This window comes from Urocampus carinirostris, chromosome 8, assembly GCF_059441175.1.
Source record: "Urocampus carinirostris isolate Australia breed hairy pipefish chromosome 8, RoL_Ucar_1.0, whole genome shotgun sequence".
Classification (NCBI taxonomy): domain Eukaryota; kingdom Metazoa; phylum Chordata; class Actinopteri; order Syngnathiformes; family Syngnathidae; genus Urocampus; species Urocampus carinirostris.
The window spans coordinates 36,379,706-36,406,593 of NC_142356.1; the positions used below are offsets into that span (position 1 = coordinate 36,379,706).

Sequence of the window (26,888 nt, forward strand, 5' to 3'; positions counted from 1 at the left end):
CGTTTGGGTAATTTGGCTGAGTAATATGGCACAACTTGGTTATGATTAAAAATATAGAGCTTGTAGTCCCTGCACTAAACAGTCAATTATGTTTCATGCATAATTTTGAGGAATTTTAGCTTTCAAGCAGAGTAAATAGTGACAAGAAGACAGGAGAGAACTGATGATGATAATGGTGCCAAACTTAGCGCAGTCTCATGTAACAAATCACACTTGCTTATTCGCCAAAGTATAATAATAATAATAGTAAACTCCTCACACACAGTTTTGCCCCAGCCAATAACTAGGGTACGAACGGAATGAATGTCATACATAAAGTATGGGTTTACAAACAGGGTTGGGTAGGGTTACTTTAACTTGATTACTTTCAATTACTTTTGGATTACTCCAATACCAAAAATGCTAATAAAAGACAAAAGAAACTAAATATGAATAAAATTATGACTCACAACACGTGGTAAGCTTTCTCTCCTGGCTTTGATCTCTTTAATCTCCGGCAAAACTAACATAAAATGCGACAGAAAAAAAAGAAAATAAATCCAAACAGCTTGCCAACATAATTTTTGTCGTTCCATGTATTCCGTTATTCCCCAAGCCTGCACAAAATTTTGTAATTTTATTCATATTTAGTTTATTTTGTCTTTTATTAGCATATTTGGTATTGGAGTAATCCAAAAGTAATTGAAAGTAATCAAGTAAAAAGTAACCCTACCCAACCCTGTTTACAAATTAGAACTGCTCAACTGTTTTAAACTATGTAGCGTTAGCATGTAAACATTATTTGCAAATGATACAAATTGGTGTTTCTGGCACTGGGAGGTAAATGAATGTGATAATAAAATAAGCCCTAAAGCCTAATCGTATCTCATTTGCACCACTAATGGTGAAGCGATAAAGTGTTTGCACTATCACCGCCACAACCCAGGTTCAAATCAAGTTCCATACAATGTATTACGGTTTGGGCCACCCCGTATAATAACGCAGATCTGTTATCCTGTTCACATTTCCAATCTTATCCACCATATTGTGCAATGAATAAAGCACACTTATTGTGTCATTTAAATTCATGGCCAATTTGGGGTTTTTAGATTTGCCTTATAGTCCGGAAAATACGGTATGCCTAATTTCAAGTGTGTTGAGAAATGCCGAAGACTGTTAATATTAGAATTAAGGATACATAATACCTTGCAAAGCTGCCTTACTTCCTACATTAAAGACTACCCCTTATTTTCTTGCTCAGGGTTCCTACAGCTTAAGGCAATTTAAATTCAAGACTTTCTAAGACTTTTTTTAAATACCTTTTGAAATCAAATGTAACACCAAGTCAACAAAAAAAAACACAATTAGAGCACACGAAACAAAACGCACGTATATCTATGGCACACAATAAATCAAAGCACATGGGTAGACCTAAGATATGAATCTGCTTGATTGAAACCATATCATCGTTTTGATAGTTCCATTATTGTGGTTACGGATGTTGCCACAAATGTAAATAGGTGAATTATTCAAAAAGACCACTGCTAATCGTTCCTAAATCTTTTTAGTTCAAAAAATATTTTTAAGACTTTCAAAAAATTGGATTAACTACATTTTAATGCCAATTAAGGTCTTATTTGTAAGAGTAATTAATTCAATGCCTTTTAAGACTTTTCATGGATCCGCGGCAACCCTGTTGCTTGATTAGACAAAGTTATTAATCTAGGGGTGACAAGATCTCGTCATCACGTTTTCCAAGGTCAGGCATTAATCATTTTATTTTATTTATCACGTAGGACAGGATATAAAGGAGTGACACCTAATTCAGGACGTAGTGGATTTGAAAAGAGCCCATTTACAACAGTTCAAACATGATACACTGATGTGTTAAATGGCCGCAGTGTAACACCAAATACAGACCTGAAAATCACTCAATGTCATATCTATGTCATATTGATGAACGCAAAAGCCATTTCAGTCAATACTAACAATGCAAAATTAAAAAAATAGCACCTTTCATTAATCTATATACAGAAAATTTCCCATATTTGGGTAAATATTCCATAAAAAATAAAAAGCCAAATGTCTTTTAAATCATTGAATCAATCATCTAAATTAGTGTTTGTGTGCTTCTTCTGTCACTTACTAGTCTGTGTGAGTTTCTTCAAAAGAAAAAATAGTTTAAATTATTTAAATTGCTGTATTTCTTTTTTTTCTCACAAATGGACGGTTAATAGAATCTACAAGACCTTTGTGAAGGTAAGAAAATATTGAGGAAAAAATACTTCAAAAATGGTTTTATAATCAAACCTTATAATCATAATTCATGAGGAGCCCACAAAAAGACCTAAATGAAGGCAAACCTTTTATGCCATTACTTTAGTTTAGCAGCCACTACAATTTTATTCTACCGTTTGGCCCCCCGAGCAAAAGTTAATCTGACACATGTATTATATAGAGACTTATACAGCTTCAGTTGAGTCTGTAAAAACTATAAAAAAAAATATGTAAAAACTATTTCTCATGAATATTGTCTCTCATTGACAATATTTAATAAAAACTGCAAGGCCAAACTGTGTTGATAAAAATAAAAACAGTTTGCAGACATTTAAGTGTGCACTTTCACAACTTTTTTAGGGAATCTCAGTATCATATCAGCATTTTTGCACGGTATCTTATAAAACACAGGTCTGAACTGACACGACAAAGTGCATGTTCCACAACCGCTAAATCAATAAGAAAACTCAATAGTGAAAAAATGTGACGGAAAAAAATGTGTAAGAAAGGGTGTCAGGATGCAATATCCCTTTTACCAGATTAAAGACATTCTTTCTGGGGTTTCAAATTCAATTCAAATGTAACTACGGCAAAACCATCTGAGCCGAGCAGGTTGCATTTCCTTGTGTTTTTTGCCCGCCAAACCCCAGGGAACTTTTACACACAGGCACTCAAAATATTTCAATAAATCTCGACACTGCAACTCACTTTGTCAACTTTATTGAAAAGTATTTGCTGTCCGCCAGTGCTAAAAGCAGGAGTCACTGCATGACAGGTGACAATCAAGACAATGCATTTTGTTTTCAGTTAAACCAGGGTATCTATCAAATTGTTACTTCTCTGAGGTATACAGCCTTAGTAGATATCCAAAAATCAAAGTATGTTCATCAAAAGAAAAAAACCTACAGATTTCCCCTCCCCAAATATGATTTGTTGCAATGGACCAAAGAGTATGAATCCTAAATGAACTCGGATATCAACTGTTCAAGGAGCAAGAAAGTTTGGGGTAAAGGTGTCATCTATCTATCTATCTATCTATCTATCTATCTAACTTGGTCATATGCCTCGAAAGGGGTGACCTAGAACAAGGCAAACACATACAAAAGCAAACAAAAAAAAAGTAGCAAAAAACACAGACGAATATTTTTGGACCATGGCCAAAATGCCCAGACACCAAAACAAGTTAGGCACCTCGGCACCCAAGTTGGTCATGCTTTCGTTCCTCCAGATGAAACGGGACACAAGAAAGCAGCCATGTCACTTGTGTCAGGGTGACACAACACACTCTTTTGTTCAACAGCAGGGCCCGACAGCTTTCACTGGTTTACCCCTGCCGCATCATACAGGTGCCCTGCCCATCCCTTAGAACGCGTCGAAACATCCCACTATCCTTTTACAACACCTCTCCACTTATTCCTATCACCAACAAAAAGCTGTCATACTATGTCAAAATTAGAAAAGACAATAATACAATCTTTGGTTGAAGTGGACAATAACAATCAAAAAACTGGAAGACATCATTGGCCATGAATGAAGGAACTCACAGAAAGCTCCCGGCAGAAAATGAACTAACACTGAAGAAATTAAAGCGGCCGTTTCACATTTTTGATTTCGCTTACCCTTGGCTGCCAGTTTTCATATTGCTTTTGTAGGTTGGCCCCGATTGTCTCCAGGGCTTTCTGTGGACTCATTGACAGAGGATCTGAAAAACACGTTTTTTTGGATTTTATTACCTTTTTCTTGCATGATTTTATTTCAAAACAAAATGTAACAAAATTATGTATTTAAAAAAATTCTTCCACTATAGTTACTTACATTTGGCTTTGTGCATAGGGAGATTATTATGGTTACTGTTTAGATGAGAGTGCACTTGGGACAGTGTTTTTTTTTAATGTGAACTGTGATTGTTTATCTACTTGTGTCCTGCTGTTGGCTGGCAAACAGTTCCAGGTTACGTGTTTCCCTAAATGTCAACATAAACTCACCTATCCAACACTCTAATCTGGCACATGGGGATGTCTTGACCACATCTGGGGGGTCCACCCCGACATTGAGACATAAGACCAGTGCTACACTCACAGTCTTCATCTGCAAAAGAACAGAAAACGTACTTAACACATAGTATCCATTTGCAAATATTGGACTAAACATGTCAGAAAGGCAAATATTATTTCCTGTTCAGAACCATGACACCACACATACAAAATATTGTTGGCCAATACTGAGAGAAAGTACTACAAAATCATTTTCTTACGGATTAAAATAGTGAACAGCAGTCTTTTAGGCATTGTTTTTGTTAACCAAATAGATTTAGTTGTTATCGGTTAATAAACCAAAAACTAAGATGGGAATTGATTGTTTTTTTTTTTTTTTATACCAGTTGAAAAAATATATATAACTTCGTTCCAGGGCTTTAGTCATGATCTTCTCTAGGAAAATGTTCAATAAAGTTGGAGAGAGATTGCAGCCTAATGTCACACAAAGAGTGGTATCAAACCATGCTCCAATGGTACCATTGATCAATACAGCACAGTTGGCATTTTACGGTAAATTTTAAAAAAGACAACTCGTGTTTGCCTAGCCGGAGGTTCCATCTAGTGTGGGATGAAAAACAGCAGAAGTTCCAAATAAATCCAGACCATAGTCTGAACCAGTTTCTGGCCATACTCAAATGCCTGCTTGATCATCCACGAAGATGTAACTGTAATACAATTCATTTATAGGCTTCATTGACTGATTGGTTATTGTTATTTATATGTGAAAAAATGTTTAATCTAAAATCAACAAGTCATTTTTAATGGATTTATCATTGCTTATTGTTTTTCAGTAACTGAGCTATCAAGAAGATTATGACATATTTTTCTATAACACTTAGGCCAAGGCCTGAACAATGCAAAGTGATCTTTTGAAAATAGTGACAGAAGACTCAGTATCATAGGTAAACAAAAGTAGAGTGAGTGTCTGTTCATAGTGTCTGTGTGCTTTGTTTGTGTGCAGTGACTATGTTGTAAATAGTCAGAAACGTTAGGACCATTGATGTTGTTTAGGTAATTAAGGTGCACTCGACTTTCACACCGACTGAGTAAAAGGTCAATGTGCAGGTGGGACATAGCAGGACCCAAAACACGTACATCAACAGAGCCTCAAGCACTACAGCAAATCAACCACACCTGACCTGATTACCTACCCTGTTTCCTATCTGCAATTCTTTATGCACGACCCATTTCTTATTTTGAGTGCTTAAACCTATACACGTCTTGTGGATATTTGAAATTGTATGTAAAATTGTATGATGAAAAATTTACACTGAAACTTAAAGGGAGAGTGTGTAATATTTAAGCAAAGTACAAGCTCAACTCGCAAACACAAGAGATGCAGCAAAGGAGCATACTTTTAGAGCACAGGGCAAAAAAGCATTTAGTTTGCATTTGCATTTGTAGGGGTGGTTGTGACATCATATCCAGTAAGTACAAATGTGGGAAAGCAAATTTAAGTGGAAAATGGAGGAAGAAAGTGAGCAACTTGATGCCCATTTATTTTATATACATTTCTTTTATACATTCCCCTAAAGTTGATTGTTCTTTGCGGCACGAGCAAAGAAAAACATTACGGTTATACATGCCCAAGTAACCATTTTATTAACACTCCACTTATTGAAACATGAATATTTTGTTTGTTTGTTTGTTTGTTTGTACATGATTCAATTGTTTGTTTGTTTGTACATGATTCAAATTGAATCTTTTCTTCCGGCGCCGTCACGAATGGCAGCCACTCCAGCAGCTCCCGTGTTATTTTCGATTGTTCTCAGCTCAGGGATGCTGCTGGAAATGTGAATTTCCCTTCGGGGATGAACAAAGTATCTATCTATCTATCTATCTATCTATCATTAAAAAGGCTTTAAATATCAGCATTATTCTGATCTCAGTCGGACTATTCCATGCATGTCAAAGTACCCTGCGACAGTTCATTATTCCATTTTATTTTTTTTGCTATAGATCAAAAATAAATAAATAAATAAATAAAAATGCATATTTTACTGGCAAAATAACCATTGGTTAAAAAAATAAAATGGCACTAATTGATACACTTTGAATAAATATCTGCTTTTGTGTTTGTTTATAAATGTATGACTCCTATCAAATATGTTGCCACATGCCGATTAGAAGAAATAATAATTTAAAAAAAAAAAACGAAAAAAAGCAATACATTTTATTTTGTGTAGCAAAAAAAAAATCTATCTGCCAAAAATAAAAAAAATGTGTTTACCGTATCATTCAAACTATAAGCCGCGGCTTTTTTTCAAATTTTTCAACCCTGCAGCTTATGCAACAATGCGTCCAATTTATGCATTTTTTCTAACGTCCGCCAGGGGCCCCAGGGAGGAGTAAGAGTGAGACACGTGGAATATATGTGTCGAGGAAGACACAAGTTTAATGTAACTTTATGCAGTGTGCATGAATAAAACTAGCATGAACAGACTATCATCATGGAAAAACTGTCAATCGAAATGGGAGCGCTAACTACCATATTGGGAATAATTTTACAAGTCTGTTTGTGTGTAAACAAAAATAATGTAGCGAAACAAAATAAGAAGCAACGTCCAACTAGGCAAAAATGTTTAAGGTGGCTTTCTATTTATCTGTGGGCATTATCGTGTGTTTTAGACTAAATATATTAAACGGTTGTATTTCATGGATTGTCCTTGATGTAAAGACGCCATTTTCGCAGACATTCAAAAAAGTTGAATCAGGGGAGGTACTGGTGAGTTACAGCGGCTTTTAAGTTTTCTGGTATCTTGTCTCAAACGGATCGTGATGTTTCTCTGATAAGTATATTTTAAAATGGTCATCATATATTGAATCCCTAGAGTTTAACCTTTCTAATGACGTAATTTAGTGACTGTTGACATCGTACGGATACATATTAGTTTATCAAAAGTGTGGTGGCCCACTGGTGGGCCGGCGGAATGTTAAGAGGTTAATATACTGTATAGTATTAAAAATCTTTCTGTGTATCGTCTTTCTTTGTGATAAACTCACGTTTCAATGTAGGCACATCCGCCTCATAGTCAAGTGCGGCTTATGTATGTCCAAACTTTAAAAATGCTAACATTCCCAATGTGCAAATGATATATAATATGCTTAGGAATCTGCCCATTGTGTTGACTTAAACATTTCATTATTGTTATTTGTATTGTATTAATTTCAGTGATTTTTTCTGTATTTCTGCAGCACATGCTTTTCCCTTGAAAATTGTTAACGTTATTTTTTTTTTGGAATGATGTGTTCACTATTTTTTTTTTTTATGTAAGACACTTTTACAAAAACAGTCTTCGAACACTTTCTGCCAGACCATAGTGGTACTAAAACCCTATAAATTTTAAACGAAATGCAATGCACTTATTTGCAATGATATCACGTGCTTAGTGCTCCATATATCGCGCAACTCAACGAATTGATGAGAAAGTTGCCAAGCTTTTAATAATCTATTTTAATCGATTTTGGCGATTCGTTGTTGCAGCCCCAAAACAAATCACCAGCTGCAGGAATTTTAAATGACTACAATTATACTTTAATATACAGTTTACTTTTTTTATTTATTTTGCTGATCTGTAAACTGATCTCATCCAAAGTTTTCTGATTCGCTGCACCCTAACAGCTTTTTCTCATTTTAACAGTAATGTAAAATGTCTAATCTATCTTATTTTTAGGTTGAGAAAGTCAGAAAGCACCATAACAAGAGATGTTTGTTGAAAGAAAGTGTATGTCTACATTGCTGAGGAGTCCCTTGAGATATATAGAAACAACTGCAAACCTTGTTCTCACCAACAAACTGGAGAGTTAAGTCAAATATACTAATTCTTAATATGCAAAGGGCCTTTCCAAAAAGAAACCTATCAAAAGCAATTTGAGTGAATTGCAGGCTTCCAAATATTGCGTAGAATTTATATGGACAGCTTTACCAGTGAAATGGTGTCATTAGATGGGCTTTCACAGATAAAAAAAAAACATTTTATAAGTTATTTATTTGAGGCCATATTAAAGTGAACGTTCTGCAGTCATGTGTCATTTAGATGTTCACTGTTTTGAATGTTGTGCCTCTCTTCTTGAAAAACAAGCATGATAAAAATGTCAGCATTGAGGTTAGCAAAGATTATTTCTATCCATATTGTAAGGAAAGCTAAACATCTATGATACCTTGTAGCAATCGTGTTTCCTGAGATATACAACACAACAAGCCTTAGAAAGGATGGCAGATTTGCCCTTTACAATACATAGCTGAAATGACAGCAGCCTTTAGAGACATATTAATGTAAAATGCAGAGAGAGAAAAAAAGTGTTACTGACATTGTAGGTAAAATGTCAAAGTATAGACTTTGCTTTCATAACGGTAAAGTGTGGTCTTACAAAAACCTTTAAAAGATCATATGCATTAAGAAGCAGCTGTCTATTCTTGGAAGAGGCAATTATTACTAATCAGATTCAAAATACAGTCAGCACACAAATCAATTTTGAGGGGTAAGAGTTATTTGGATGACCATACATGATTACAACTCTTGATGCCAAGTCCCAATCAAGAAGGTAATGGGTACCATTTTTGTATGGAAGTCTTAGGTATGACTCATCCAGGGATTGAACCCGAGACCAGTTACCTTCCAACAAGGTCATCGAGCTAATAATGTACTAGTAATTCATCCTAGATAAATTAGTTGTATGCGTCTATGAGAAGGTTGGGGTTTTTTTTGACTTCACAAGGAATTGGGTGCACTTTTAATTTTTTCCATCATCATAAATTAACTAAAGAATTAATACTAGGCCTACCTTTATGATAATTAACACTTGGTCACGCCAGAGACCCACGTACCCAAGTCACTCCTTTCAAATTTGCCATTGATCGATAACTAGAAGAGACAATCATTTAAATAAGGAAGAAACAGGAGGAACAAAAGTGATGCACAAAAAGCAAAAGTAAAAAAAAAAAAACCACGGTTTCCATGTTTGGTTTCCATGTTATAAGACACTGGTGTCTACAGTGTTTGGTAGGGCTGCACGATTAACCAAATTGTAATCGATATTACGTTGAAACGTACTGCGATAAAGAAACTGCAAAAAACTCCTTCCTTGGTCCAGTTTGTTATTTGATCACTCAAATAACAAACTGAGTATTTGGCCAACAAGAATTGCGCCGGCTAATCAGAAGCATGTTTTAATGGCACCAGCCAATAGAGGTGGGGCAAAGTTTGCAAGACGTGTGTGCTCGACTCTGATAGGCTGGTGTAAGCCGACAGTCAGTCAGACAGACTTGCACAAATGGCCAACAAAACAAACGCCACCGCTCGCAGCTTTAGTGGCTCATTACATTGAAAATACATTTATTGATAAAATCGGACTCTAAAAAATGTCAGAACAGCGCAAATAAGTCTGATCACTAGCGGGTTCTGCCTGGATTTTTATATGCATCCAGGAATTAACTGAGGCGGCGAAGAAAGGAAACGCTAACCACTGCCGAACATGGTTAGACACCAACGCCAGATCCATTACCCATGAAACGGACGACTTGAAGTTACTACTTGTAGAAAACCGCTACATTTGTGACTCTTATTTAAATCATCACAAAGACCTTGCAGAAGTCACAGTTACTAGATTCATGTGGGTGAGGTTACAGTGGGGTGTAGAAGTATGAGTGTTTATAAGTGCATATGGACCTGGTTCAGAAAGAAGTGCTGTGAGGAGAGAGTTCTGGAAGGATATGTCCGAATGTGTGGCAAGTGCAAAAGAAGGGGTGGAAAGTGGTAATACTGGATACTAATGCTAGAGCGGGTGATGGAACGGTTAAAAATGTGGTTGGTAGATATGGAGTATATCTTTGTCGGACTGGATTGTGGTGAGATGGTGGACAGAGCACTGATGGATTATGTAGTGGCTAGGAAAGGCATGTTAAGTAGATTGTTGGATGTGCATGTTATCAGAGGTGAAATGAGTGGTATGTCTGATCATTTTAATGTGGAAGGAAAACTGAAAATAGATGGATCGTGGAGAGCTAGTTATAAGAAAAGTGCGAGGGAAGAGGTGGAAATGCCAGAGTTGAATAAGGCAGAAAAGGAAAGCGTTTAAAGAGAGGATAGGGGAAGAGTATGAACAGATTAGTAGAACAGAAGTGGAGAGTGTGGAAATGGAATGGAAGTGGTTTAAAGAGGCAGTGGTTAGAAATGCGAAAGAAGTGTGTGGAATGAGAAAAGTTGGTTGAGGTATTAGGAAAGGAAGTGAATGGTGGAATGATGAGGTCTCAGAGGCTGTGACAGAGATGAGACGAGCCTTTGAGGAGTGGCTGCAAGAGAAGAATGGTGATGCGTATGAAAGGTATAAAGTCAAGAAAAAATTGGTAAAAGCAGTAGTGGAAACAGCGAAAAGGAAAGCAAATGATGAATGGTGTCCAAAGATAGGAGAGAACTTTGAGGAAAGGAGAAAAGTGTTCTGGAAAGAAGTGAAAAGAGTAAGAAAGAGTGAGTCTGGAAAGGAAGAGAAAGTGGAAGATCAGGACAGTAGATTGCTGGTCAGCGGTAGTGCAGTCGGGACGAGATGGCAGAGTATTTTGAGGAGTTGCTAAATGTTGAGGATGGGAAAGACATGAGAGTCGAGGCGATCGGTGGTATGGGGAGAATGACCGTGTAGGGTGATTTAAATGTGAAGCCTGTGGAAACATGGGAGGTGCAAGAGGCAGTGAAAGAAATGAAAGGGGGGAAGGCACCTGGGTTGGATAATTGTAGTGCTGAATGCTTGAAAAAAGGTGGCACGGCTATGATTGACTGGTTAGGACACTTGTTGAATGTATGCTTTTTAAGTGGTGTGGTTCCTGTTGATTGGTGTAGTGCATGTGTGGTGCTATTGTATAAGGGTAAAGGTGATAAGTATGAATGTAGCAATTCAAGAGGTATTAGTTTGTAGTCTGTAAGCCGTACGGGTAAGCCGTATGGAGGAGTCTTGATTAAAAGAGCGAGAGGAAGAACGGTTTGGGTGGTGATGGAGGAGCAGAGTGGTTTCAAGAAAGGAAGAGGATGAGTGGATCAAGTGTTTGCGGTACGACAGGTGTGTGAGAAATATTTTGCAAAATGATGTTTTTTGGGCTTTCATGGACTTGTAAAAAGTGTATGACAGAGTTGACAAAGAGGCATTTTGGCAAGTGATGGTAATGTATGGAGTGGGGGGAAAGTTGTTGGAAGCATTGAAGATTATTTCTGTGAACAGCAGAGCATGTGTAAGAGTAGGGAGTGAGACAAGTGAGTGGTTCCCTGTGTTGACTGGTGTGAGACAGGGGTGTGTGATGTCACCATGGCTGTTTAATGTGTACATGGATGGTGTGGTAAAAGAGGTGAATGCAAGAGTACAGGTATTTGGATGAGGTGTAGAGATGATGGATATCAGTGGAACGGTGTGGCAGGTATGTTAGTTATTGTTTGCAGATGACAGCGCTTGTGGCTGATTCTGAAGAAACATTGAGAAGGTTGGTAATGGAGTTTGGAAGAGTGTGTGATAGGCGTAAGTTATGTGTGAATGTTGGGAAGAGTAAGGTACTGAAGTGTTCATGCGATGGAGAGGGCATGGCGTTAGAAATAAGGTTGCATGGACAGGTGCTGGAAAAAGTTGACAGCTTTAGGTACTTGGGTTGTGATGTGGCTGCAGTTGGTGGAATGCAGTGCGAGGTAGGCACAAAGTGAATCAAGGAAGCAAGGTTTTGGGTGCTCTGAGGAGAGTGATGAGCAACAAGAGTATGAGTATGGATGTTAAAAGGGGACTGTATGAGAGTCTGATTGTGCCGACTGGGTTGTATGGTGCAGAGACTTGGAGCCTGAGCGCAGATTTGAGAAGGAAATAAAATGTTTTTGAGATTAAGTGTTTGAGGAGTATGTTTGGAATGACAAGATTGGATAGATTGAGAAATGAAATTGTGAGAGACAGAACTGGAGTAGTAGTGGAACTGAGCAAGCGTGTGGTTAAGAGAGTACTCGGTTGGTTTGGACACATGGAGAGGATGGATGAGGAGCGAATGTTGAAGAGGATCTAAAGAGCAGAGGTAAATGGAAGGAGACCAAGAGAAAGGCCGCGATTGACTCTGAAAGAAAATGAGTAATTAAACCAGCTTCTAAGGGGAGTCAGGAAAGCACAAGGAAATGCTGTGATCATCAGTGGGTGCTCCGTGAATGATTATTGGGTTCGGGAAACTATTGTGGTAGCGTGGGGAGAGAAGCTAAAAACAAAGCTGCAGATTCGGCCTACTGCTAAGGCTGGGCTAACAACTCCCACCCACGCAAGATCCATTAGCCATGAAACAAATACAATGGAGCGACAATTCATAGGAAACCGTAACATTCGTGACGGTTGTATTTTAACGATTGCGGAAACTTGTGCTTTTGCAGAATGACAATAAAGATCATTAATTTAACAGCAACTATGTGTTCTGTGTTTTTATTTGTAGATCTATAGTTGTTATTTGGTTACAGTCGTATACTTTCAGTCGGTAATGACGACATCTCGAGGTAAGTTTGGCCCTTGCGGGGTTTTATGAAGGTGCGATGCTACTCTGTGGATATTCACTTTGTAGGGAGTTTTTGGTCCCCATTAACCGCAAAAAACAAGGGATCTCTGTACAGAGGGTTCACCACTAGGTGAAAGCCATTCATAAGCTAGACTTGACTTGACACCTCAACAAACCAGTCCAATTCTGGAAACATGTTTTATGGACAGATAAACCTGTACCAGAGTGATGGGAAGAAGAAAGGAGAAAAAGCGAACAGCGCATGATCCAAAGCAACCTACATCATTTGTGAAACATTGTGATGGTGGTATGATGGCATTGACATTAAAGGCTACCAAGGGTTACTAGTGTTCATTTATCACATCACAACAGATAAAAGTAGCTGAGTGAATTCTGAAATATTGTGTTTGCTGTTAAAAACGTAATATTGGAATATTCGCGCCCCGGCCGAGTCATTCCTAAGACTTAAAAAGTGGTCGGCGGCGCCCTCTCTTGGCTGCGGCTGCATCGGGTCAGATGCAATCGACATTTCGTTCTGTGTCCATTGTTACACAGAATGACAATACAAGGAAATTATTATTATTATTATTATTATAATATTGTGAATGTGCTTAATTGCTGTTGAGATTGTCATGATTGTTTTCTGTTTTTGGTGTCAATAAATTTGTTCAGACCACAGACCAAAAATAATCGACTTTGGCCTGGACGGATCTATTGACACTAACAAAGATGTTATATAATGAAATTGTGAATATGCTTGATTGCTATTAAGATTTTCGAGAAGGGTTGTTCAAACCTCACATTGTGACATTGTGCTTGCTGTTAAAAAAGTCATATTGAAATATAATATTGTGAATGTGCTTAATTGCTGTTGAGATTGTCATGATTGTTTTTTTCTGTTATTAGTGTCAATAAATTTGTTCAAACCAAAAATATACAGAGTTATACTTTCTGCTCAGATTCACCCAAATGCTAATTAAAAGCAGGGCCCTTATTGCTATTGTGCAAGTGCAAGCAACAGTAAGCCCTGTGCGGGGGCTTGCGTTTGGCGAACCTACAACGGTTTGGAGGAACGTGAATCATCCTGTCCTCCCAAACAGACTACGAGACTTGTCATGGATGGTGGCTCATGAAGTTCTCCCAGTCAGAGCCGTAATGCACCACCGAGGAATGTCAGCGACTTCGACGTGCCCTCGACCTGGCTGTGGCGCCCAAGAGTCGGTGAGGCACCTTAGATGGTAGTGTGCCCGCTTTGAGACTGGGAGGTCGCTGGTTCGCGCCTCGACCGAGACATACCTAATTGGTATAATGGCGGTGCCCTCTGGCTGCGGCTGCATCGACTCGCTACAACGGGTCAGGTGTATCTACATTTCGTTCTGTGTACATTGTTACAAAGAATGACAATACAAAGGAAATTATTATTATTATTATTATTTTTTGTGAGTGCAGCACTGCCGAGGTCTTGTGGACAATGGCCGACCAACTAGGAAAGTTCCCGGACTTGCCAGCAGGGGAGGTCCCTGATGCACAGTACGTGCTTTACGGGGTGAGTCGGTCGAGGATGTCTCGGAACGACTTTGCCAGGGACTGGCTCACTCTCGCCGCCATCAAGGACGCCATCTGGACCTCCAGAAACCTGCTGGTATGGAGGTGCAGGCAGATCCCCCCCGTGGCTGTGCTCCAAATGGCTGCAGATACCATACAATCTGCGAGCGGCGGGCCTAGGACGCAACCATAAAGAAGACTCGTCTGCACCCACCCGGAGGGGGGAACCGGAGCTACACTGTGGGAGTCCCGGCAGCAACGGCCTGGGTTGGGGAACCCAGAAGGGAGAGGACCCACACAGAAGGGAGAGGACCCACACAGAGGACTGGAAGAATGCTGCTTGGGAGGGTGGGATGGCAGAGCTATGCCCTTGCACAATAGTATTGCCTTTTACACGCTGGTTAACTACTGTTAAAAGAAAATAACTCTGAAATTGTTTAATTGATGTTGAAAATGTCAGGAAAAAATGTTAAAACGTCATATTGTCACGTCATATTGTCAGATATAAAAAAATTGTGAATATGCTTGATGGCTGTTGAGATTGTCGTGTTTGTTTTGCTGCTGTTGGTGTCGGTGGATTTGTTCAGACCGAGGACAATCGACTTTGGCCTGGACGGATCTATTGACACTAACGAAGATGTTATATAATGAAATTGTGAATATGCTTGATTGCTAATAAGATTTTCGAGAAGGGTTGTTCAAACCTCACTTTGTGTTTGCTGTTAAAAACGTCATATTGGAATATAATATTGTGAATGTGCTTAATAGCTGTTGAGATTGTCATGATTGTTATCTGTTATTAGTGTAAATAAATTTGTTCAAACCAAAAAAAGATGGACAGTGACCCAAGGCATACAACAAAAACAACCCAGGAGTTGAGTAGGGCAAAGTGTTTGCTGCATTAGACTACCCAGACTACCGCAAAATCATAATCCTCGTCATCAGTTTACTCCTGTCTATTAGAAGCTAAAATGACATCAAAATATGTACTTAGATACACTGTTCATTGCCGCATTTGCATGCTATTCTCTCATCAAAACTGTCCACTTAACTCAAAGTACAAAAGCACAATGAACTTTTTGTGTTGCATTTATATCTTTCAGGAGTTTTGCTTCATCTGTTACACTTTGTTGTTTGACGGGATTTTTTTAAATTATTTAAATGGATTTTTTTGTTTTGAGAATTTAATTAAAGTATTAAAACTCAGCAGCTCACAGTATGCCAGTCAGTCATTTATCAATTGTATATTATGCCCTCTATGCAGGTCAAGGCAAATATAAATGTTTTAAATCATTGATCTTTTTTTCTTTTGTTTTTTTAAGTGGTTGATTTATTTAGATATTGCTCTATCGGTATTTTGACCAAGCGTTTAGAATTTCAGGTTTTCAATTTCAGACCATGGTGTTCCTTTTGATACATCCTCAACAATATGTTCCATGCATATAGAACAACGTTCAATGTGTCACATAACTGTAATGTGACCAACTGCTTTGGAGTCTCACGCATGGGCGCACGTGAGCTTTTGATGAAGCAATTATTTGATGCATACAGATGCGCATCCAGATCGTGTATATAACCGTATAGATTTATAGCTCCACACAAATAGGGATAAATTGGGGGAAAACAATGTAATGCCTCCTGTTCACACTATATGAAAAAAAGATGCATACAACCTCAAAAATTACAGAAATACATTGCACAAAAAAGCCAGTTGGGCCACCTTTGGCAACGATAACAGAATACAAACGCTTCCGATCTGCAAAATGTGATACAATATTGCTGTCATAGTTTCAGAGAAAGCCAACATAAAAAGATAGTATTTAGCTTTTCAAATTGAATAAAGGATGATTGCATTCCTGTCACCCACCAAAATGAATCTAGTACAGGTACTCTATTTGCTCCTTGTCCAAAAGTGTGCTGCTGTCTTTTTACAAGTTGTGCTTATACATGGCTTGCAGAAGCATGGACTTACACTATACCGATCGATACAATTGAGGCATTTACGGCATGGGGGCAGAAAATAAAACAGAAATGTCCTGAAAATATCAATAAATACACAAGAAGTTTTTGTAACATGTAAGCGTGTAAGTTTGCATGCATGATTTGTTTCACTGGTATGGAAATATAGCAGATATTGGGAAATTGGGCATGCGCAGTAATGCGCACCAGTAAACGGATTATTCAAATGGGTAAACAATCAAAAGTAATCGGAAAAGGAAAGGACTAACCCGACGATTTTAATTGGACTACGAGGATTTCTGTGCGGGTTAACATAGCTTTTTACATAACCAGAATACCAGGAATATTCCAATTTCATTCTGACTATTCCCTGCTTGTAAGCATCAACACTAAAACTACATTTTCAATTTGTAAATTGTTTGGAAGCAAATAAACTCTAATTTTCAAAATTTGTATCCTTTAGAGTCAAATTCAAAGTTTAGGGCCCACACTGCACTGTCAACATCTATACACAAATGAACATGTTTGCATTTTTTCTTGCTTGAATTGACACTCAAACTACTAATTTGCAAGACAAAAAAAACTTAAAATATAACTACCCAGTCAGCCAATGATTAGAAACCCTGACTCATCGTCTATTATTTTCCCCCACAAACGAACAGTTGCAGTTACAGCCTTGACATCTTCCTATAGCTCAAACGCAAGTATGGTGATTGCATGGAATACAGAATTCAGAGTTCCAGACCTACTGTAAAAGAACATAACTACAAACAGAGAGACACACATTACAACTTAAACTGACTGTTGGTCTTTAAAGAAAAGAAATATACAATTTTTTTAACCAGTGAATGGAATGGCACAACCTGAAACTTTACCTTCATCGTTTAAAAAAAACAAAACATTGTTCGTGCACGGGGCAAATTCAGATTGTTGTTTACACAGAGTTTACAGTCTTTCATCGCAATCTCACAAAATTTCTTAAATATCCTCAAGAAATTATGAGGCCAAAACTGTATATCAGTAACATCCTTAAACACTTGCAGAAAACAGGCACAAAACATGGAATCACATTTATATTTTCTGAGTTATAAAGTAGACTACAAGAGAGTGACAAAGATTCTTGCCTTGTGCTAAGGAAAAGCCTTGACCCTCCTAAGACCATGATAAGGGTTGGAGCTTCGTGGACAATATTTACCTCAATGTAATGGCACATAGCACCAGCCACCGAAAGTAGCTCATTTCAATATACTTAACTTAGAGATTGACTTCTTCAAAAGTTCCTATGTTCCAGAGATCATTAAATGCCTCAGTTGAAGGCAGTGGCAAGACTATTAATTTAATTCTCTCTATATCACCACGCATACTTCACTCCATTGGCTGTCCGCCACACACCAGGCACAGTATTCAGCGGCACCATTTGCAACTCTACTCCAAGTTGTTTACCGTATTTTCCGGAAAACAAGTCGCAGTTTTTTCATGGTTTGGCCGGGGGCCCGACTTATACTCCCTTGAGACTTATCTGCCAAATTATTGAGACATTATTATCGGGTATATCATTTTTCTTGTTATTTACACACTAATCCACAAGAGGGCACCCTAGGCCTGTGTTGATATGTTTAACCTTTCTGCATTTTGCCGAAGAAATTATGTCATAAGTCCCTCATGCAAATGTCACAAAAATGTATCTCATTTTTGGGGAAAATGTAATAGAAGCTCAGAAAATTTGCACCTTGTATAGAATCACTTTTGAGCAAAATTTTTACATTGGCAAGATCACCACTTTTTATTACTAATCGGGACACGAATGTTCAGAAGACCGGGCGTCATTTGGCCAAAGTACATATTTTCAACTAGTTCAAAGGGGATTTCTAATTTATGAAAACAACTGAATAAAATTGGGACCGAAAAGAATCACAGGCTGCAAATAGTGAAATATGCAGCTGAAAAGCAGAAAGCAGAGGTGACGATGAGTCTGACAGTGACACAGAGGACAAAAATTTCATTGGATTTAGTGATTAGGAGTAAAACTGATAGTTTGCAAGATGTCTTTGATAGACTGGAGTAAAAGCTCAATCAAGCAGCTGAGCGCACAAGTGGCCACCAAAACAAACACGACAGCTTGTAAGATTAGCGGCTCAATATATTGAAAATTATTTTGATCAATTAAAGTCAGAAGTGCGTAAAGAAAAGCTAACCACCAGCGTGTGCTCACTGGATTTTTGTCACGTCCGGGAATTGACTGAGGCGACGTCAGAAGGGAAAGCTAACAACTAGGCTAACAACTCTTAAGCCACCACTGCCAAAAGTGGCTAGGCACTAGCGCCTGATCCATTACCAGTGAAACGGACGACTTGGAGCTGCCACTCGTGTAAAACCGCTACATTTGTGATTCTTGTATTTTAATCATCACAAAAACCTTGCTGAAGTCGCTGTTAACCATCACTAGCGTGTAGCTAGCCATCCGCTCTCTAAATCACTTCCTTACACCTAAAGGAGTAGTCCTCCAACTTTTTTGTACTATTGTATGATAACAATAAAGACAATTTATTCAACTGCAATTCTGTTTTTGTTGGTTAGTGTATGGTTAATATTTTCTTACAGTCGCAAATTCTTAGTCTGTGAGGATGTCATCTAGAGGTAAGTGCATGTCACTATAATTAAGTAACAAAAAAGTGCCCCTGCACACACAAAGCAAAATGCTGATCACCAGTAGCACTAGGATGACGCCAAGTAGGCGCGGGGAACTTTGGACTCAGTAGTGGATAACTAGGTGCCTATTCAATATGATGTATAGGCTTATGGACCTAAATAAAAATGCACATTAAAATGAATCCGCAATAAGTGAAGTAGCAAGGAAACCAATGTATTAATTACTTAAAGGAATATCACTCCTAGAGTAGATGATTATTTCCTGTTAGCATTTGCATTACAATAAAGAGGAAACCATAGCATGATAACCTCTTCCTTAGTTTTAGTACAACAACAGAGCGTTCTATCTAAACAGTTGTAGAGCTGCAACAAGGAATCGATTAAATCTACAAATAATTCCATTGATGCGTTGTGTCAAGCCATCTATGCATCACTCAGCGCGTCGCAGAGTCAGGGATGTCAGCAAGCACAAAAAAGCGAGGTGGAATGCAAACTAGCGGGCTATTTTCAAAGGGTATGGAAATACAACTCATGAAACATGATGGACAGAGAAAACAGTTTGACCCAAGTCTGCAAAAGTGTGCCAGACTCCACACAAAACAAAAAATGGGTCACTTGCAAGCTTTGCAAAAGTGATATGGCACGGGAGCGCCACGATGGTGAGGCAACCATCAAAACCAAAACATGGAGTCACTGACGAGGATGAATGAAGCTTAGTAGCTGGGTAAGCCACTACATTATTTGTTTTTACTTGTTTGTTATTTGGTGTCGAAACGTAACTTTTGTCTCTGGTTGCTCGTTGATGTCAGCGTTTGCTTGGTAGCGGATTGACTGCACGCGTTTGTAAGATACCGTATTTTCCGCACTATAGGGCGCACCGGGTTATAGGGCGCACCCCCAAAAAATAGATTTTGGTCCTATATCTTCCATAGATAAGGCGCACCGGATTATAAGGCGCTACAATGGGAACGTCGACAAAACAGTCAGATGATTCAGTCAAACTGATTACCCCCTTAACATTCCCAAAGCTTGCAAAGAAGCAAATACGTGTCGTAGACACGTGCGGATGCGGTGTCCGTACGATGTCACTTAAATGCGTCATTTCAAATATCATTCGGAAGGTTGAAGTCTTGGGATTCAAGAAATGCCAAACATTTCTATGTTTCTATTTTCTATTTCGCTCACAACATTACTGTGCATATGACAATAAACACTTGGAATTGAGTTTAATTCACTCAACTCATCACAGCAACATCAAGATCGTTCTAAAACAAGATACCGGGAAAATATAAAGCCGCATAACTCACCTAAGTTCTCACGTTCAATAATGATACGCAATTATGGTCTTCTTACAACCGTGAGTGAAGTAAATCCAGGAGAGTAGAATATTTACAAATACAGACTAATAAAACATGTTTCTTTGGGGTGTACTTTAGCAAGCTTGCTAAGCTTGCTACGCCATTGCTAAACTCGGCCAATTGCAGGGTTTGTTTTGGCCATCTAGCCAATCCGAGGCTCCGAATGACTTCAGCCAATAGTGATCGATTCAAATGATGATTGACACATTGGTTAGCCAATGAAACGCCGGTATATAAATCCCAGCATTCACCGCGGATTTGCTACGCCATTGCTAAACTTGGCCGATTGCAGGGTTTGTTTTGGCCATCTAGCCAATCCGAGGCTCCGAATAACTTCAGCCGATAGTGATCGATTCAAATGATGATTGACACATTGGTTAGCCAATGAAACGCCGGTATATAAATCCCAGCATACACCGCGGACTACTCCACGTTCGGGGTAAAATCGAGTCGGCGGCTGTTGAGTAAGTTGCGAGACCTTGCGAATTTAATATTGAGCCATATATAAGGCGCACTGTGTTATAAGGCGCATGGTCAGCTTTTGAAAAAAATTAAGACTTTTAGGTGCGCCTTATAGTGCGGAAAATACGGTACTTTTTATTTCAGTTAAATCTTTAAAAGCAGTGTTTAATTGTGCCTCATAACAAAAAAAACCTCCACTTTTACACAATGGTGGTAAGATTGAGCATCAAGGTTCATTTTTCTGGCAAAGTCCGAGCGATTAAGTAAGGAAACAACGCTAGCCTCTGGTGGCTCGCTTGATGGATGTGTTTGCTTTTTAGCTTCTTAATGACTGTGTGTGTGCGTGTGAGCGAGATACTTTTTGTTTCAGTTAAATAAAAGGATGAAGTTTGAATGGACACAGCACAAAAAAACAGTATCAACCACTAATTAACAAACGACAACGACAAATTATTTGCACCAAACACACAAAAAAATCAGCTAAACAATACAATATTAACATAAATGTGCCCAAAGTATGCTTGAGCAGAGTTTGAAAATGCTTTAGCTTCATTTTATGACATTACTCCTATTACTACTATAAGAAGAACATCTAAAGGGTAACAATAACAAACTCGTTTTTATAAAAGGTAAAATAAAAATCAAACAAATAACACCTTTTAGCCTTCATATACTGAAAAAAACATTTGGACTTAAATTAGTGATTGTGTTATAACTTCAGTGAGTGCAAAATATAGTGAAAGAAAATCCTTTGATAATCCTAATGGAAATCGAAATCATACCACCTGAATTACCCAAAGATTCCCACCACTAATCATCAATGTAATATTATAATTTTGATTATTATCTTTAGCAATAGTGAAATGTGATAGGAGAGGCTAAGCATATAAAATGAGTTCCTTGGTAGATTGAAGGCAGTATGTGCCTCAGTAGAAATAGTGAACTTTCATTGAATTGGGATCAGATTGTAAAACGCCATGCAGGTTTGATACTAATTGCATGTTTGCACCATTCAAATCAAAACCTGCTCAGAGGGCATACTTAACTCGAAACGGTAAAACAGTCGGGATAAATCAAGATTGTGATTTTTTTTTTTTATTGTGATATTTGTTTGACATATCGCCCAGCCCTTAGGTAAATATTATAATTATAAACACTTCTTGAATTTTTAGAATTAAGGGAATAGGGCTGTTAGCAGGTGACACGGTGAATGGGAAGGGTAAAAGTGTGGTCGATGCATAGAAAATTCATGCTCAGCCTCTAGAGGTGGAGGAAGTGGTCCTCAGTGCACACAGTGCCTTAATTAAAGTAGTGCCGATTGGCTTGAGGAATTCCAATTGTGAAATGCTGTGGCTAAGTCTGGCATTGGGTGGACAAAAGCCAGGCGGTCCAATAAACAGCTGCTGAAGCCAGAATATCCAACTTGCCCATGTTGAGGGAAGTAGGATACTTATCCAAGAGCACAGACTTACACCATTGCCCGTCAAAAGGACTTTGGAAATAAGAATATATATTCACCCTGTCCTTCATCCTCCAGCTTTGTGCAAGGGCCTTAGATCCCTCGATCTTTTCAGAGTGGCGTTTCTTCATGAAGGACAGCGGCAGCTCCCAGTCATTCATATCGACCTCTTCCTCACCAAAACCCAGAGCGGGTGAGTGTAGCAGATCTGCATCCATTTTCATCAGGACCCTACAGGTAAGAAAGAACATGTCAGTTATACACATCGTTGGGCACAGCAAAACTTGTAAATTAATATTCAATCCATTCATTTTAAGCTTTTCCGGTTCAGGGTCACACCCATTGGAACCTCTCCTGAATGCCTCAGACTATACTCCAGGGAAGAGGTCACCAACATGTTAGCCCCCGACAAAACATCTGAGTGCGCCTCAGAGCGGTTCTGGAAATATCTCAACAGTCATTGCTATTTTAGAGGGAAATATGAAGGCATGTGTAACCATCTGCATGTATGAGTGTCTTTAAATACATGATCAATTCTTCCCAAAATATTTTTAAATTAGCCTATAATTTGTATAGATATTTACTCAGTACCCTAATACGGGACTGATTTGTTTAAAGGTTGACTGAGCCCATGTTAATCTTACTCTTAATAATTACAACTAGTAATAACAGACTAACAACATTGTCTTGAGTAAGATCAGGGGGCTTCTCCTTCTACTGAAAACCATGGTATTTGATTTAAGTGGGGCCCGGGAGAGAGAAAGAGAAAGGACCTGGAGAAGGCGGTACTTGCCCAAGACACACCACAGGAAGTGGTACGCCTATGACCCAGGTGGTTAAAGAATTAGTGGACCGCGGACAACATAGTGATAACATGATAAGTTTTTTTAGAAATGTGTATCAAACTAGTGGGCCCTTCACGCTAATCGGTTGGAAAATAAAGTAGTTCACAGCTTTAAAAAGGTCGGTTACCCCTGTTGCGGGGCAAGTGAGAACCAGGCTGCATGGTTTGTGGGATGTGTAGCTTAAGGGCACATTTACTAATGGAATACACTTAGCACAGAACACAGAAGTGAGAAGGGGATAGAACATTTTGTGGAGAAACATCTGTGTATTATTTGCCCTCGTGTAGGTTTTAGATCAGGGGATGGTGTAATAATAGTCTGTGGTTTGCAATAATCTGTGGTCTGTGCAGCCCTTTGAGACTCTTTGGCTGTACAAATAAACATGACTTGACTATTTGCCAAGTTAAGCATTTGGGTATGCCATTGTTTCTTTATTGTGAATGCCTTGCAAGAAAGTTAAACCTAACTTAAATTTGCAGTCTACTGTGTTTGGCTTTGTCTTCGTCACTCCTTTATTAAAAGTGCTCAACCCAAAGGAGTGAAATATTTAGATTACACTTTTAGTCAATGGATGTCCAGATTGAAACTCTTCTGTGTATGCAAGTGTTAGCTGCATTAGCAAACTTGATTTGACAGCTCCAACCGAAACTAAATATGCAAAATTAAGTGTGCAGATAGTCAGACATGACAGGTGTAGAAAAGACAACAAAGCACTCAGATTAATCCAGACCTCGGTGTGGATGGACGATCTAGTCGAATTGGGGCAGCTCTTCGTCTCCGGACGATCACAGACACAGTCGCGCATACAATTCCGGTGAAAAAATTGTACGACAGCGTCCACAGTCTATACAGTATGTCGAAGCTGTCAAACCCAAGTTGGACGTGGGCGTTCTTGCAGGGGAATTTGTTGCTCTTCTCCCCACGGCTGTTTGCTATGGAAAGGGACTGGAGATGAGGCCCATCTTCACACGGAGAGTCTGCCACAGCCGCGCGAGCTACTGCACAAGGTTTAACTCCAACTGGGCTCCTTCGGTCTTCTGCTACAAGCCAGGTGGCTATCTGGCGGTTTCAGGCGCCGTGCCTCACGATAATCACACACGATCCGGATAAATTCGCCGGAGAAGCACTTCATCAGCACTCCAGCAAGGGCGCAGCCATCTTGGGTTCGACCCACAATGCACTGTTGACGCAAGCCTGTCATCCTACGTCATCGCTGTCATTCCTGAGACATATGCGCCTTCTATGGGGTTTGTAGTTTAGACTATTTAGACTATTTTACAGGCTTGAGGTCTGGTTGATGTCATGCACTTCGTGGACAAATCTCAACATATTACCTTTTGATTTATTTTATTGATGTTCACTATGTTATGTGTGCTGTTACCCAATGCTAAATCTATTGGCCCCTGGTCATCCTCAAAGGGGATTACTTGTCAGGCCCCTTCTCAAGGTTTCTTATTTTCCTCATGCAGAGGTTTTGAGTTTTTTCCTTGCATGTTGGTGTAGGATCAGTAAATGGTGTAATTACTACCTGTGCAGTCCTTTGAGACATGTTGTGGTTTAGGGTTATACAAATAAACGTGACTTGACTTGCCTTCTCTTGCCTACATTGGAAATTAAATAAAACAGGGGTTTCCAAACTTTTTAGAAAGCGGGCCGGATTTGGTAAGCTGAAAATGGGTGAGGGCTGACTATTCCTCCTGGCATCCTTTGAACAGTCTTTGATAAATCCACCCTTCTCGGGCCAGATTTGGTAAGCTGAAAATGGATGAGGGCCGAATTTTCAGCCTGGCATTCTTGAAACAGTATTTAATGAATCCACCCTCCGTAAACGGTTTGCAGTGCTTGGCGATCAGTGTCGCAACCTCGTAGCTTGCCTTTGTAGCTTTTTCATTTGACTCACAGAGTCTTGTGCAAAAGTGCTGCTGTGCCGTTAACACAGCTCCCAGTTGTGTCACCTTTTAACATTGTTTGTTTCCACTTAGATTTTGTAGTCAACATGTTTTATCAGGCAGTGCATCTTGAAATCATATTCTTTGAAAAACATTCCCTTGGCAAACTAGGCAAACACAGTTGTTTGGGATCTGGGTGAAAAAGTACCTTAATTTTCACTTGTCTTGGAAGCGGGACCATCACAGTCAACTTTCCTTTTTTTTTTTTATTTACAGTCCCCATCTCGGAAACGGGTGAGAAAACCATGGGCAAAGTGGCCAAAGGGCTACTGGCATCATCTGGTGATTTTTTTCTGTTGTACAAATTTATTTTATCCTGCGGCAAACAATATTGGTCGGCCACATTATATTCATTTTATGACAGAGGCCGGCAGGCCCGTAAAAATGTGATCACGGGCCATAAGTGGCCCCTGGGCCAGACTTCGGACATGCCTGGAATATGATTATTGTCGACATAATACATTTGTTGGTTAACTAACAATTTTGTTTTACCCCTATAAGATGGCGCATATACACGAGTACTATATTATGAAATTCATTATATAGTCAAGTCAAGCCAAGTTTATTTGTATAGCCGTAAATCAAAAGGAGTCTCAAAATATTTCAAGACCTCATGCTCCCCATTATGACGACAAAGTTGGTCGTATCTCCTTTTATACCGCTTTGGAATGCATGCGAGGAATCAAAGTACAATGATTTCTTTAGGAGAGACAATTACGAGTGTGCTTGTTGAATGAGATTTAAAGTGTCTTAATTGTGACACACGTTGTTGTTTTTCTGTACTAAAATCTGTATAAGGGTTCCCACAATATGTAGTGTACCTACTTTATTGGTTTGCTTGACATAAGATTTGACGTAAGTTTATAAGACCATTTCACTTGTGTTAGTGAGCCTGTTTATCATGCGTATACAAACAGTAATCTTTGAGCAGAGTACATGAAAGTATTTGACAAGTATGTGTGTAAGCTTTTGACTTGTGTTTCTTTTCACTCCTTTGTATGAGAGCATTTCAGGTGCAAGCGTGAGAGCCAATCCTGAATTATGGCCCAGATTATAGAAACAGCATATATCCAATCCAAACAACATATCTACAACCCCAGCTATTTGAAAATATAAACTATTTTTTCATGTGATGACACTGATAAAATTCAACTTTGATCCAATAAATCTGTTTCTCCTTGAAAACCAACCTGATTGCGGCTTGCAAATTTCCTGCATTTGGGCAGTGTGACCAAAGCGAATTTCTGTGTTTGATGCCTCTGTATAATTTACAGCAAGGGCCTACGATTTGATATTTGAAAACGTGCATGTCAGGCTGTGATTGCGCTGTCCCAGCTGTCCCAACTCACTCGAGCTTTGTTTCGTGACTTTCCCTTGAGTCATGTGGTTGAAGCGAGCAATCAACATGTTTGCCAGTTTTTCCCTGGTCAACAAAGACACTGTGGGTGCTGATCATGTTAATCAGGCACAAGGCTGCCTTGAATACAAAACAGTGGCACTGAGCAAGCTTGCAACAGGTTTCTTTGAGCTGTCAGCTCACCAGAAAACACAAACTTGGATGCAATTGTTGCACCTATGCTGTTAGCCAGAGGGAAAAAAGTTACTGTACTAGTTTCTAGGTTTGATGAGTAGTAAAATTAATAAAGGAAACACCAGACTCAAAAATAATATGAACAACAGCTGCCAATTTAATGAACAATGGACAAGATAATATACAACATTTGATATAAATTATAGTAAAAGAACACACTTATTTGGTTTAAGGTGTGGAATGCAAAGTTCTAAGTTTTGTTATTTTTTGTTTACTAACCCTGTTTTATTTCTATTTCAGTTTAATGACTGGTCATATACTTTAATTTCAGTTGATAAACTT

The 26,888-nt window shown here is 38.8% G+C and overlaps 1 protein-coding gene across 4 annotated transcripts in view; it reads right to left on the bottom strand.

Moving 5' to 3' along the window:
• rptor (regulatory associated protein of MTOR, complex 1) overlaps positions 1 to 24,125 on the bottom strand; it is a 215,479-nt gene extending 191,354 nt beyond the window's left edge. For 3 of the 4 annotated variants that reach the window (XM_088342558.1, XM_088342555.1, XM_088342556.1), the window contains exons 1-4: positions 23,797 to 23,936; positions 22,281 to 22,452; positions 4,242 to 4,344; positions 3,876 to 3,958 (exon numbers count right to left, since the gene is read on the bottom strand). In XM_088342558.1, coding sequence (XP_088198684.1) covers positions 3,876 to 3,958; positions 4,242 to 4,344; positions 22,281 to 22,445 — 351 coding nt within the window. In that variant the 5' untranslated portion in view covers positions 22,446 to 22,452; positions 23,797 to 23,936. Of the gene's footprint in view, positions 1 to 3,875; positions 3,959 to 4,241; positions 4,345 to 22,280; positions 22,453 to 23,796 lie in introns of all 4 variants that reach the window. The other variant, XM_088342559.1, reaches the window with a different exon arrangement.
• Between the last annotated feature and the right edge of the window lie 2,763 nt (positions 24,126 to 26,888).